General features: G+C 41.2%; 1 protein-coding gene across 1 annotated transcript in view; it reads right to left on the minus strand.

Annotated features, from left to right (window-relative positions):
* The window catches only part of col4a1 (collagen, type IV, alpha 1), a 47,671-nt gene that overhangs the window by 21,293 nt on the left and 12,932 nt on the right, over positions 1–13,446 (minus strand). Inside the window, exons 2-12 of the mRNA XM_044216571.1 lie at positions 7,101–7,154; positions 3,102–3,191; positions 2,904–2,948; positions 2,668–2,712; positions 2,311–2,373; positions 2,116–2,169; positions 1,732–1,758; positions 1,524–1,598; positions 1,331–1,393; positions 1,021–1,056; positions 871–909 (exon numbers count right to left, since the gene is read on the minus strand). Coding sequence (XP_044072506.1) covers positions 871–909; positions 1,021–1,056; positions 1,331–1,393; positions 1,524–1,598; positions 1,732–1,758; positions 2,116–2,169; positions 2,311–2,373; positions 2,668–2,712; positions 2,904–2,948; positions 3,102–3,191; positions 7,101–7,154 — 591 coding nt within the window. The remainder of the gene's footprint in view (positions 1–870; positions 910–1,020; positions 1,057–1,330; positions 1,394–1,523; positions 1,599–1,731; positions 1,759–2,115; positions 2,170–2,310; positions 2,374–2,667; positions 2,713–2,903; positions 2,949–3,101; positions 3,192–7,100; positions 7,155–13,446) is intronic.

Raw genomic sequence — 13,446 nt, forward strand, 5'->3', positions numbered from 1 at the left:
CTCGGGGTCTTGTTCACGAGTGAGGGACGGATGGAGCGTGAGATTGACAGGCGGATCGGTGCAGCGTCTGCAGTGATGCGGGCGCTGTATCGGACCGTTGTGGTAAAGAAGGAGCTGAGTCGAAAGACAAAGCTCTCGATTTACCAGTCAATCCACGCTCCTGCCCTCACCTATGGTCATGAGCTTTGGGTAGTGACCAGAAAGGACAAGATCGCGGATACAAGCGGCCGAAATGGGCTTCCTCCGCCGAGTGGCTGGGCGCTCCCTTAGAGATAGGGTGAGGAGCTCAGTCACACGGGGAGCTCGGAGTAGAGCCGCTGCTCCTCCACGTCGAGAGGAGCCAGCTGAGGTGGCTAGGGCATCTGATCCGGATGCCTCCTGGACGCCTCCCTCGGGAGGTGTTCTGGGCATGTCCCACCGGGAGGCGGCCCCGGGGAAGACCCAGGACACGCTGGAGGGACTATGTCTCTCGGCTGGCCTGGGAACGCCTCGGGATCCCCCCGGAGGAGCTGGAGGAAGTGTCTGGGGCGAAGGAAGTCTGGGAGTCCCTGCTTAGACTGCTGCCCCCGCGACCCGGCCCCGGATAAGCGGAAGAAGATGGATGGATGGATGGATGGATAATGCTGAAATTCCTGTTCCTTTTACATTTCAAATTTTCCTCTTTTGTTTTAGGATTATGCCATCAAAACTTTTCTTGAAATGCAACAAATTCTTACCTGAAGAAAAAAAAAACACATATGGTAAGAAAGATATTACCCCATTCTTACAGTTTTATTACTGAACTGTGAAGTGCTCCCGCTACCTCTACAGTAAAAGCATCATATAAGAAATGCAAGAAATGCTTTATCATATATAAAACAAACTTCTCACCTTATCTCCTTTCTCGCTCTCAAATGCCAGCTTGTCACCCTGCAGGGAAGTTTTAAAAAAGTTCTTATGACATCTCAGCTGGGTGATCAAGTCAGAGGATGGTGGACTTTGTTTTACAATTGTCAAATCTTTATGCATGATTAGTCTTACCGCCTCTCCAGGAGGGCCAGGGAGGCCAGGATCACCCTGTCAAACAGTCGTTCAATTAGTCAAACAAACTGATAATACCAGTACTGTATCTAACTGATGAGCATTGACAAATTATCATCAGCACCATCAGTATCTTCCAGGTTTAAAAATCTACTGAGATTATACTATAATTTGTGCTCTTTCCAGTATGAATTGCTGTTATATTAAATGATAATCATGTGTCTCTGCATAACAAATATTCCTTATCTCTTAAAGTTTATCACTGACTCTGTAGGATGATCAACAGTCCATCACTGTACGAGTAACTCACTTTGGGTCCTTGATAGCCACGAGGTCCAGGAGGTCCACTAGGTCCAGAAGGTCCAATTGATCCCTGGGAGAGAAAGACGTGTGTAGGAAGAACTTGGATTTGCATGAAAATTCAGATTACATTTGTCTCAGTTTTCTTTCAACACGCATAAACACAGGCATGTATGTTCACAAACACACACACACAGACGTACAGGTAATCCAGGTGTACCAGGGAATCCTCTATCTCCTTTCAGGGGAACAATCCCAATCACACCACCAGGGTCACCCTGTAGGAGACAAAACAAAAATAAATAATTTGGTAGAACACATGTGTCTCACCATGCTGGAAGATGGGGCATACTTGTATTGTTTGACAAAATTTACATAAAAGATGTTAACGCTTCATAAATTTCAACTGACCTTCATTCCAGGAAGCCCTGGGATGCCCTGAGAAGAGAGGACAGTAGTGATATATCTATCTACATGTAGCATATTCTGGCAGAATGAATATTACAATTTTGAGATACTGTTAATGCATTGCTATATCTTGTTATTCTAATGTTATGGTTGTTATGTTTTAACTTCAGTTGTTTACTGCAATACAGTCCTATATGGGCTGAGGAGTCCTGCTCAAAACCAACTGGAGCATTCCTAAAAAGGTATGCCAGTCAGTTTAAAAACAATGCAGCTTTTATTGAAATGTTGATGGTTTTCATATTGTTTCCATAGAACAGTGGCAATAACTGAAATGTGTGCTGGTCAGTGGGGTGGTGGTTGATTATCATGCGAGTCACAGTTGCTTACAGGAGGTCCTTGAAGACCGGCAAAACCGGGAGTGCCATCCCTTCCTCTGTCTCCCTGAAACACACACACACAACACAGTCAGAAGGCACACACGGTGTTAAGGTTATCTGACAAAAGAAAATATCAGGCGAGGACACAAAACCTGTGTGAACAAATCTACTTTGAAACACAACAACTTTTAGAACTGGAACTTACTTTAGTCCCATTGCATCCTGGGATACCTGGCTGACCTGGTGGGCCATCGTTTCCATTGATGCCCTAAGAGTGGGAGTGCACAAATAGACAATATGAGACTATTTGCAGTTACACAGTGACAAACTCTCCCCAGCTTCCTGACCATTCTACCCGGTCTTCACGACTAACCTCCCCTCAGACACCATCCAAAATTATAATGTGGCCTAAAAAATAACAATATAATCTAAAACCGTGTTATTTAGAGGGCATTCCTTTTTAGTGGGTGATTGCATGTTAGACAACAATCTTATTGTTATGGGGTGAATTTACTGGATTGTTGCAGGACGTGAGACACTAAGGCAGATCAAAGGAACTTACTGGTAGTCCTGGGTTTCCTGGGAAACCTGGCAGACCAGGAGGACCCTGCAAGATCATAACCATATTAGCATTATTGTCTCATGACAGCACCAAAACTAAAACTAAAACAACATAAGCAATCATTTGTGGAATAGAAATCTGTCTCATATCATTGATGTAGCCACTATTGTAATTGTCCTTTTAAAACAAAACAAAAATATAATACTATATCATAATTTTGATGGTTAGTTACTTACCCGCACTCCTTTCAGTCCAGGAGCCCCAGGTGCACCCAGATCTCCCTTAGAGAAAAACATGACATCATGATCATCATAATAGAGAAACATTTGTTCTTACGAGCCACGAAGACCGCTCATATTTGTAATGACAAATGACACAAATTGAAATGCTGCATAACGGGTTATATTCATTATTCGGGGGGGGGGGCGACTGACCTTGGGGCCCATTGGCCCTGGAGGCCCTTCAGGTCCCTGCATCCCTGGAAATCCCATATTACCTTGAAGACCAGGAAATCCACGCTCACCCTGTGAAGCACAAACCGTCAGGTTGATGATACAAGAACAAAAATCTTTTTATTAACGGAGAATAGAAAGAACATTTTCAGCCACAAATACTTAAGTACTTTGTTATAGTTTTTAAAACAGATTTCAAGACATTTTATGATTCAATACATTCATCAGACATGAATTTGACACCCAAAGCAAATTTAATGGCAAACAAAAGAAGTATTGAATGGAATTGAGACTAAGTCTAAGACTGAGTCACTGTATTCTGTATGTGTCCATTGTTGCAGTAACATTACTGCGTTTCAAATATTCAAATAATCTATAATGAATTTGTCATGGTTTTGGGTTTGTGTCAAGTTGATTTCCTGTTTTATTTTGAAATACTCTTCCTTCCCTCATGTGTCTGGTAGTTTTGCTTCCTGTCATTGATTGCTTTGATTATTTTCACCAGTGTCAATTAGTTTCACCCGTTTCTCGTTGTCTCCCCTACCTGTATGTATTTAGTCAGTGTTCTTCCTTTGTTCTGTGTCAGATCATCATTGTACCTATGTGTCAATCTTTCTAGCCCTTACCCTGTGTCTTTCGTTAAGTGTCCCGAACTTGGTTTCCTGTGTATTCTTTTGGATTTATCTTTGGTTTCTCTTGGACCTTGCATGCATGTTAGATTTTTGGATTTTGCTTGCTCCCTGTCTGAATTGTTTTACCTCTGTTGGACCGCCTGAAATCCATGTAAACCTTTTATGTTTTCTTATCATTAAACCGTTGACCTGTACCTGCACTGCCTACGTGTCTGCATTTTGGGTCCTACTCGACACGCCACAACAGAATTTAAACATTCCTGGAAGAAACACAGATCCTTAACCAATTTCAGACACTGTTTGGGGTTTTTGGGGGGGTGTCACCCAATTAGGTCAATTGGGATCATCTTACCTACGAGTGTATGATGTCCCTTATCATTGTGAAAATGATTTTTGAGTCCAATGTGTGTGTGTGTGTGTGTATTTATATCAAAGCAAACTTCAAAATAATGTTTCTTCTGCTCTTCAAGTTTACATACAGTACGTGTGGGTCAATCCAGTGCCAAAACAGCCAATCAGACACATTTTTATTTTAAAAAATTTAGTTAATTGCATTTTTCTTCATAATGAAAACTTGTATGACTTTTTTGTTTGTTTGTTTTTTAAAAACAAAAACAAACACTGGTCTCAACAAATCCTCATCTGTGTCCTTCAGTGACCTAAACTGGCCCAGAAAGATTTTTAAATGTTTCTATCTGCCACTAGATGGCAGCATTACTTAGGAAGGAGAGGAGTCATGTTCCAGCAATCCTTCCAGAGCTGCCAAGCATGAGAGTAGAGTGGAAGTAAATAAAATCATATTGAAACTTTCTGGATCACACCCATTCCCTGTCCACTACACGCCTGACTCCCATCAGTTGGGAGAAACATTGCATTTTGAACCATGGGAAACATCAAGGCAAGACTGCAACTCCTGTTGTGCAATGTCAGGAAGTGATATAATTGGAAATAAAGCTCACAGGAGATTTTAGGAAGGCTGTTTGGGGCCTTTTAGCAGCTCTCAAAACACAGAGGTGCTTTGAATCCACAGTGGACTGGCCAGGCTCCATTGAACACAGTCAGTACATCTGTTGCTGAATGTTTGGCTACTGTTGCTGTAAGAATGAGCCATAAAGGGCCAGACTGTTGCACTATGAGGATAGATAACAGTCTGCAGTCGTCTGATATAACTGAGCCAATAACACATGTACACTCAAACAGCAGGAGTTGCAGTGAAAAATAAATCAACTTTAAAGCAGCAGTTCCCAACTTTCTTTGCTTGTGACAACATAAAACAAAGCAACATACTTGTGACCCCTCGTTACAGGTTGCATATTTTTTCTGGTTGTAACCAATTCAACCAATTTGTTCTGTTTTTTAATCTTAAAGTGCTAAGAGGCAAAATAATTATTCCATAATTCACTTGCAAAAAGGAAAAGATAAGAGGAAAGTCTGAAAAAAACATTTTGTGTGGCCGAAATGTTTTTTTCTGGTTCTTATTTTTCATGGTTTCTGCTTCCATATTTTTTCTGGTTGTAACCAATTCAACCAATTTGTTCTGTTTTTTAATCTTAAAGTGCTAAGAGGCAAAATAATTATTCCATAATTCACTTGCAAAAAGGAAAAGATAAGAGGAAAGTCTGAAAAAAACATTTTGTGTGGCCGAAATGTTTTTTTCTGGTTCCTATCCTGTTAATCATTTTGCAACCCCTCACATTTATCTTTATAAACCTGACCCCCAGGTTGGGAACCACTGCTTTAAAGGGAGAATATTTAAGTTCTTTTAGCTGAGAAATCACTTCTACAATAAAATGCAGTTTATAAAGTAACTAAGTATTTATTGTTAGACCAGGGTCACAGAAAATATATGTAGGCCAACTTGTTTCTGATTGAATAAAATATATCTGGCTACAAAGGCAATACTTGTTAGTATGATGAATTTATTGTTGGTTTTGGTCTTTTATATTGATTTGCTGACAGTAAGAATAATACACAATATCACCAGACGCATCCTTTAAAGGGCCAATATGTAAGAATTGAGACTACCTCTCCACCTGTCAAATTCATACTCCAAATCAATAGGGGGCAGCATATCACATAAAGTCATAACTGCTGCTAGCTTCCATTAGCTAGTTAGCTCAGTTAGCCGTGCAGCTAACTTAGTTACGGTGCTATTAGCTGATAGAGCAAAAGAAGTGGAGTCGGTCGAGCGGGTAAGCAAGCAGCCTCCCAGTGAACGCGGCCAGACCAGGACCGAACACAGCCTCCGAAACAGATGGAAGCCAGCATGACATTAGGGAATACAGTACTGAGGTGATTTACAGCGGCTCAGACCAGGACTCTGACTCCGGAGACGATGAAGGCACGGCGTATTCAAGCGGGGTCAAGAGAGGCGTCAAGCCGAGAGGAGCGAGAGGGAGGTCGGGCATCGACAGCCGGTAGACCCAGAATATTTTTCACATCTAACTCGGTGGATTAAGGATTTATTAGAAAGAGAGAAACATGAATTCAGAAGGTGTGCGGTTGTATGTCTGTTTGATAAGGAAAATAGGTGTAAGAATATTTTCTTTCTTGACATTTTGTGAGTTTATTTTGTTTATTTATTAATTACACAAAAAAGCTAAGAGAGCTTGTGTAACATAGGAAGTCACCACTCCACTCGCACACATCTCCCAGCTGGAACTACCTGAGCTATACTATCGGACCATCGCCCCTCGAGGAACAAGTGGTATTACAACACAGGAGGGCCCGGGGCTAGCATATTGCCCCTTTAATGTCTTTAAAGGATAATAATGTCTAAATTTGCTATTTGTTTTGGGTTTTTTATCATTGAATGCAATGAAAAAGAGAAAAGGCTGTTGGGGTCTAAGAAAGTGTCTTTAGAGAATAAAAATGTAGTTACAGCAAAACTACCTTTGCCCTAGTCAGTTAATACCAACTTTTCCATGTTCAGTGATTAACATTCAAGCTAGAGTGCTGACGGCTCAAAGGCTAGTTCATGGCTACTGTCCCCACCACTTGTACATCTATATTTGAGAGATTCCCTCCCTCTGGGAATAAAGCCTTCAGCCCAGCTGTGTGTCCGGACAGGCTCTAATTCAAACTGATCTTTGTTCCCGTACTGGTCTCTGCTCCGTGACAGAGCCCCATCCACTGCTTCTCCACCCAGGCCCAGCTCCAGTCTGTCCCACTGAGCTGACCCCATTAGTCAGAAGCACTGTCACGCTGCTTCGGCCTGCTATGAACTTAAAAAGCCTGCACTTTGCATCAACTGCAAAGTAACAGGAATGCTTGATATCAAATAAGTGAAGAAAATGCATAAGGACTGATTAACAGTGACAAATGAAATGAGTACAAATGAAAATCTCACCTTTGCTCCTTTCACACCACTGCAGTCACATTTTCCACATGATGCCCCACAACCCTGAGGATGAAGAGAAACATAACAATAAATAAATAAATGAAAGATAAAACATGTACAAAGATCATAGAAAGATAGTGTTTGCCAGCTGGACAGTATAACAGACACCTGCTGAGGGTTACTTGATGTCATCCATCAGCTGTGGTGTGTGCTACAAATTCTTCATTCTTTTATAGTATGTTAGTGTCCTGCCTCTGCCAGATGGCTCACAGACATCCCAGTGACACTGTAAATCACCTCAGCGAGCAACTTCTGCTGTGTTTTCATGCAAGCCTGCTCATCTATCCCACAGATGAGCATTTATAAATCAAAAATTGTGAATTTTGATTTAAAAACAGAGACGAGTCACTCTGTCGCTGCACTCAGTTGCACCTTAAACATGAATCATCTGATTTTTTGGCCACTTGGCGGCCGCGGAAACAAGCTAGAAAACACAACATTCACATATAATCACCTTTTAAGTTGATATGACGAACTTGTTAGCAAACAGTTGCTTAATTAAACATCCAGCAGTTACGGAGCAACATTAACATTAATTTGAAGTGATGTTTTTGGCCACCTGGCCCCAGACTAGCTGCTAACTTTGGCTGCCTGCTGTTTGGTGTTGAGCAGGTACAGTAGGTTTTAGTGCTTTTTGCTGAATACAGCTGCTAAGCACTGAGAGTGATCCAAAGCTAATGAGCTGAAAGATGCAAACAAGCTCTGTAGAGCTAAAGAGAACTGCAGAGTCGTGTGATGATTCTCTGTGGGTTTGTCACTACAAGCAACCCCGTTCACATAAAATAAAAATATTAACTATAGCAGCTTTAATTTTATTGATGATGGTGTTGACAATGAAGGCTGTATTTCCTGTAATCAGGTTACTTTTAAGCCACATGAAGGTTTCACTGATTAGCTTTGTAGAACTACATGCAGGCAGAAGGATATCATTGCAGCTGTTCTTGGCCCTTTCCGCCCCCCATTCTGCTTCCTCTCCTCTGGGGTCTCCAGAGGCCGGAGCCTGGGAACTGGCCTGCACTGTCTTGGCTCTCTCCTCCATTGCTCCTCTCCTCCTTTTCCCTCCATCATCCAGCTGTTGCTAGACTCACATGCAAGGCATCCAGCCAAAATCCTGTCAGGGCTTTGGACAGGCTCTGCAGGCCTGAGCAGAGTGCAAAGCTACACTACCCACAAATATTTCTCTCCGTCTGTCTCATTCTCACACTCACACAACAAATTTAGGGCTTCATCACCATTCATCGTGATCCTTTCCCAACTTTCTAAACCTTACATCTCATACATAAGTCATTCTTAATTTTACATTTTCTATAACTCAATATCCTATCCAAGTCTTAAACATATTCCCTGTCTTCCTTCTTACACGCAGACCTCTCCAACATACCTGATAACTGAATCAGTATGTGGCTCAAAAACCATGGGAAACCACGTGAAAACAGGACCTTCAGCCCTGACTGCCCCCACCCTGTCCCACTGCACTTGTTCTCTATTTGCAGTATATAACACATGTGTGACCTGCAACATTTCCCATTCCTGCTCGCTCAAACACCTCTAACTCACTCCATCTCACTTCTCCACTCCTGGTTCCTTAAGTGTTTTGTTTCTCCACAGGATAAATTTCTGTAATGCCACAGTAAAACTTCAAGAACACCTGCTTCAGATCAGATTAGTGTCATAAGACAAACAGAGGAAAAGGAATATTGACTCTCATTAAGCACATGTGTGTTTTAGTATGGCAAACCTGCTGGCTCGCAGCAATAAGAGCTCCTGGTGCTGGATTAACATGATTAATATTTTTCTTTTGACAATTCACCAAGGGAGTCAAGGCACGCTAGTGAAATGAAGAAACACACTTGCATATTGTCAACACCACTCAAGTAAATCACAGCTGCTCGTGGCTAAGCATTGCTTAAGTATTCCCTCATTCACCTGTTGCTCTCTGTCTCAGATTTTTTTCCATCCTCTTTAAGGCACAAGCTGAGCAGACATTCCTGCATGTTGGAAGGCATGACCAGAAAACCCAAGCCTCAAACCATCAGGTACGATGATGAGGACGCTAGGTGTGCTTGTGTGTGATGAAAAGCCACCATCCTGTCATGTCTACTGCTGGATCTCCAAACACAGCGCAGTAATCTCCAGGTAGATCAAAGTAGTGATACTTTGATTTCTCCTGTTTGTTTTCCTTCTACATCCGTTATGCACCATCATAAACCCAAACACCAGATGGGAGAGATGCCACAAAGACTCAACTGACATCTGCACAAAAAGAACATCTCGCTAATGAGTCTTGCAGCCATGGAGTATATGACTTGTCTGATTTGGTATCTGGGCTTTGCAGGAACAGGGTATCTTGAAAGGACCTTATCATATAGATCCCTGGGTATATCGGATGATGAGGGTTCTGATTATCTCCCTATACCACAAGCCAGGGAACCATTTCTAACATAAATACTGTTTCTATGGGCTTACATCATGGAGGTGAAAGGTGGATGATGGGCTTACCAGTTCACACACAAGCCCAAGATGAAAAGAACGTAAGACAGTGGTGGAACATGAAGTACTCAAGTACTGTAAGATTTTGAGGTACTTGTACTTTGGTATTGGTACTTGAGTCCTTCTATTTTATGCCACTTCTACTTCTTATACTTTGGTGTATCAGCAATAATAATCCAATAATATAATATATACTGTAGTAACATAACACAAGGGACATTCTGCATAATGAGTACTTTTACTTTGATGCTTTAGGTATATTTATTTAAGGACACTAATGTACTTTTACTCAGATCATTTTAAATGCTGCATCTACTTATAATGGAGTATTTTTACATTGTGGTATAGACTACCAGCACAGTACAGTGCATGTGTAAGAGTCTACTGGAGCATAAAATTGTGAGAAAATGAGGAGATGAAGATGGTGTTACTCTGCCCAAACAGCATGATCTTCCACAGAGCAAACAGACTGAGTAGAAGGCAGAGACTCTGCAGTGATGAGTGTTAATGTCCACTGTGAATATACAGTGGCTTGTGAGTCTCTGAGCTCTGGAGAAACTGTATCAGAGCCAGTAAACCTCCGCAGCAGACAGCCTCACGTGTCTCTGGACAAGTGTTTATGCCATTCCTAAGTCTGGATGGCAGGCCTAGATGTCTCCAAACTGTGAAAAATCAATATGACGTATACTGGCAGTGTGTTTACATTTACTGGGCATTGCACAAAACAGTGCTTTATCATAATTATGTGTATATGACAGTGTGTTTGTGATTGTTTTTCTGAGGCTGGAGCTGGCAGGGAAACACAGGCCTAAAAGTTTGCATTGACAGAATCTGAGATAGAAGCATAAAATGCCAACAGAAGAGGAGGATGATGCGGGTGTAACTACTGAGATTTGGGGCAACACAGAGGCATGTTCGCAGGCCTTCATAACGTAGACTGTATCCAAGTGCTTGGTTTTATGTGTCAGAGGTTCTGGAGGTTACATCAGTTCAAGCCTCTTCCCAGAACACCTGATGTTTCGACAACACTTGCTCCATATCTCTGACATAATTAGATACTTAAGTCCAGCGCTGAGGTGAGCCCAGGAGAGAGGAAGTGATGAGCAACATTTACTCTCAAGATTACAGGCCTCAGCCAGCAAGAGATGCTGCTCCAGAGATCCAGACATTAACACAAATGCTGTTAATGTAAACCAAGGGAGAGTATATAGAGCTGTTGCATAACTGGATCCTAATAAGAACCATAGCAATAGCAGCACCATTGTGGCTGAGGCCAGCGCAGCCTGTTACAGGATAGCTTGCATGGATCGGGCATTATACATTTCTACTAAAGTTTACCAGATTTCAACTTAGTCATTGACCTCACCTTACTGGACAGAAATAAAGGACATACAATACTTTAACTGACAAACAAACTCACCACAACAAGGTAAGTTTTCTGGAGTAGCTGTTCTGGAGCTTTTAATCATATCACATAGTCTTCCTCAGCAGATAGTTTGCCCAGATCTTCATTTCAGCTTTTTCTGAGCACTTAAAGGACTTCTCATCCATGTTGGCATAAAAGTTGAGCATCAAAATTTGGAAAGTTTGACCATGGAAACAGCAATTGGCAAGGTCCATTTTGTTGCTTTTCTTGGAGCTTTTGATCTTATCACACAATCTTCCTCAGTGGATGGAGTTGGACAGACATTTACGTATGAACATTTACCAATTAATTCCATGACAATTCCACCTGCTGAGGAAGATCATGTGATAAAATAAATACAACTCCAGAACAGCTACCAAATGGACCTTGAGTTGAAATTGTTTTGTCAAATACTGTTTCCAAGATCAAGAATGAACTTTCATCTCTACTCTAATTGCTAGGCTGCATCACTGCAGTTGTTACTTGGTTCTCATTACTACTTATAATTTCTGTACTGTATTAATGTTGAAACCATAACTATATCTCTGGGGTCTTCAGGGAAAAGAATTTCCTAACTTTTCCTGCATTCCTGACCTCACAGTTCTCGTAAAACATCCTGTTACAGACTTGAGGCATCTTAACTACATTTTGTACAAAGGAAAAACAATGGATGAAAAAGGCAACTGGGTTTTCCCAAACCTACAAATAGGGTCGCTTTCTTTGCAGCCTGCAGGGTAAAGTCATTCCATTTGTCCTTCAGCTTACTGTGGCTACATGACTCACTGCCTCTGTTCTTCTTGCCAAAGTGGGCAAATCCACATGGCAAGTGTATTTAAATGTTTCCTAAAGTGTTCAACCCTTTTATATTGTGTGAAACAAACACAAAATGTTCATGAATTTTAGCCTCCTGCATACATTTTGTACACAGGTTTCATCGACAGTATAGCAGCAGTACTGATTTTAACCTCATGGGGGCAGAAATGTTCCAATCACTGGAGTGCTCCACATTGATTGTACATTTACAACAGCTGTATGTTTCGTTGTGTCTTTGCTACTATGTTAAGGGAAACTGAAGGTCACACAAACATCTGGTCAATGTCATCTACAGACTTTTCTTAAAACGACATCACATTCCCAGCACATTCCTGCCATAACCTCCCACTACTGCTGAAGTATCTCACAAACCCCCTGGGGTATCCTGGAGGGACTGAGCACTGAGTGGGAGGATTTGTCATTTCACATCCCCTCTTCTTCTTTACATATGTATGCTCAAATGCAGCGCACACACACAAACAAATAAAACACCAATAAAAGCCTAACATTTAGATAGCCTTCTAACACAATGGCTATCAGACAAGCATCATAAGATTCAGTCAAGACATTGCAATTATGGTACTTATTACTATATGAATTGGATTAAATTAATTAATATCACTCACAAAAACAACCTCAATTCACACAGACACACATAGTAGCCTAATCAAAGACAAAAAGTTAAGACCGTGGTCAGCAGCCACTTTGTTCACATGACTTAATAAAAAATTATGACATCCTCATACACTAAAGTTCTGTCTGCTCTTATCAGGAAACAAGTGCTGCGGAAGACTGTAGTTTTTGTTGTTGTTTTAAGAAAACGAAACACAAGTTTTCCCGACCCAGTAATGTGAAAATCTATGTAGCCAGAGAAAATTATTTTACTGGGGAGTTCCCTCTCAGTTTATCTCCCTTCCTTCCACAATGATATGGATTTCACTGAGGGGAAACCAGATAACTGTGCTAACTCAGTTATTTTGTATTCTAGGGTTTTGTTGTGCTTACATGCTCTTCTCACACATCCATGCACCTTATATAGTGTAGTTAAGCTATGCAATATGTAGTCCATTATATACCTTTTAGTTCCACATTATTATTTTGTTTTTTGCGAAGTTATGTTTTATAGCATTACTGCACTTTTTATTAATGCATTATTACTTAGAATACAATTAATGTAATTCTAGAGATGTAACATTTAAAGTGTCCATTGAATGTCTGACATACGTTTTAGTTCCATCAGCTACTGCTGTACAGGGGCCAGTTGTGAGTGTAGGGGTCGGGTTATGCTCAAACAGAACTAGTTGTACAACAAATGTGTTTATGGTTGATGGAGTATACTGGCAGCTTAACAAGAGTATAGTGTGAACTCCAAGAGAGCGAGAGTGTTGGTGTTGATAAAAGAAAGCTCTGATAAACCCACTGTACACTACACGGCAAGCACCAAACAGCAGACAGACAAAGTTAGCGACTAGCTATCGAACACACATTAGGAGGGCCATGGTATGTCAAACGTATATGTGATATTTGTTGTGATGTTCTGTCCCCAATTGACAAAAAAATAAGAAAAATATTAATGTAGCTTTAACT

This window comes from Siniperca chuatsi, linkage group LG12, assembly GCF_020085105.1.
Source record: "Siniperca chuatsi isolate FFG_IHB_CAS linkage group LG12, ASM2008510v1, whole genome shotgun sequence".
Classification (NCBI taxonomy): domain Eukaryota; kingdom Metazoa; phylum Chordata; class Actinopteri; order Centrarchiformes; family Sinipercidae; genus Siniperca; species Siniperca chuatsi.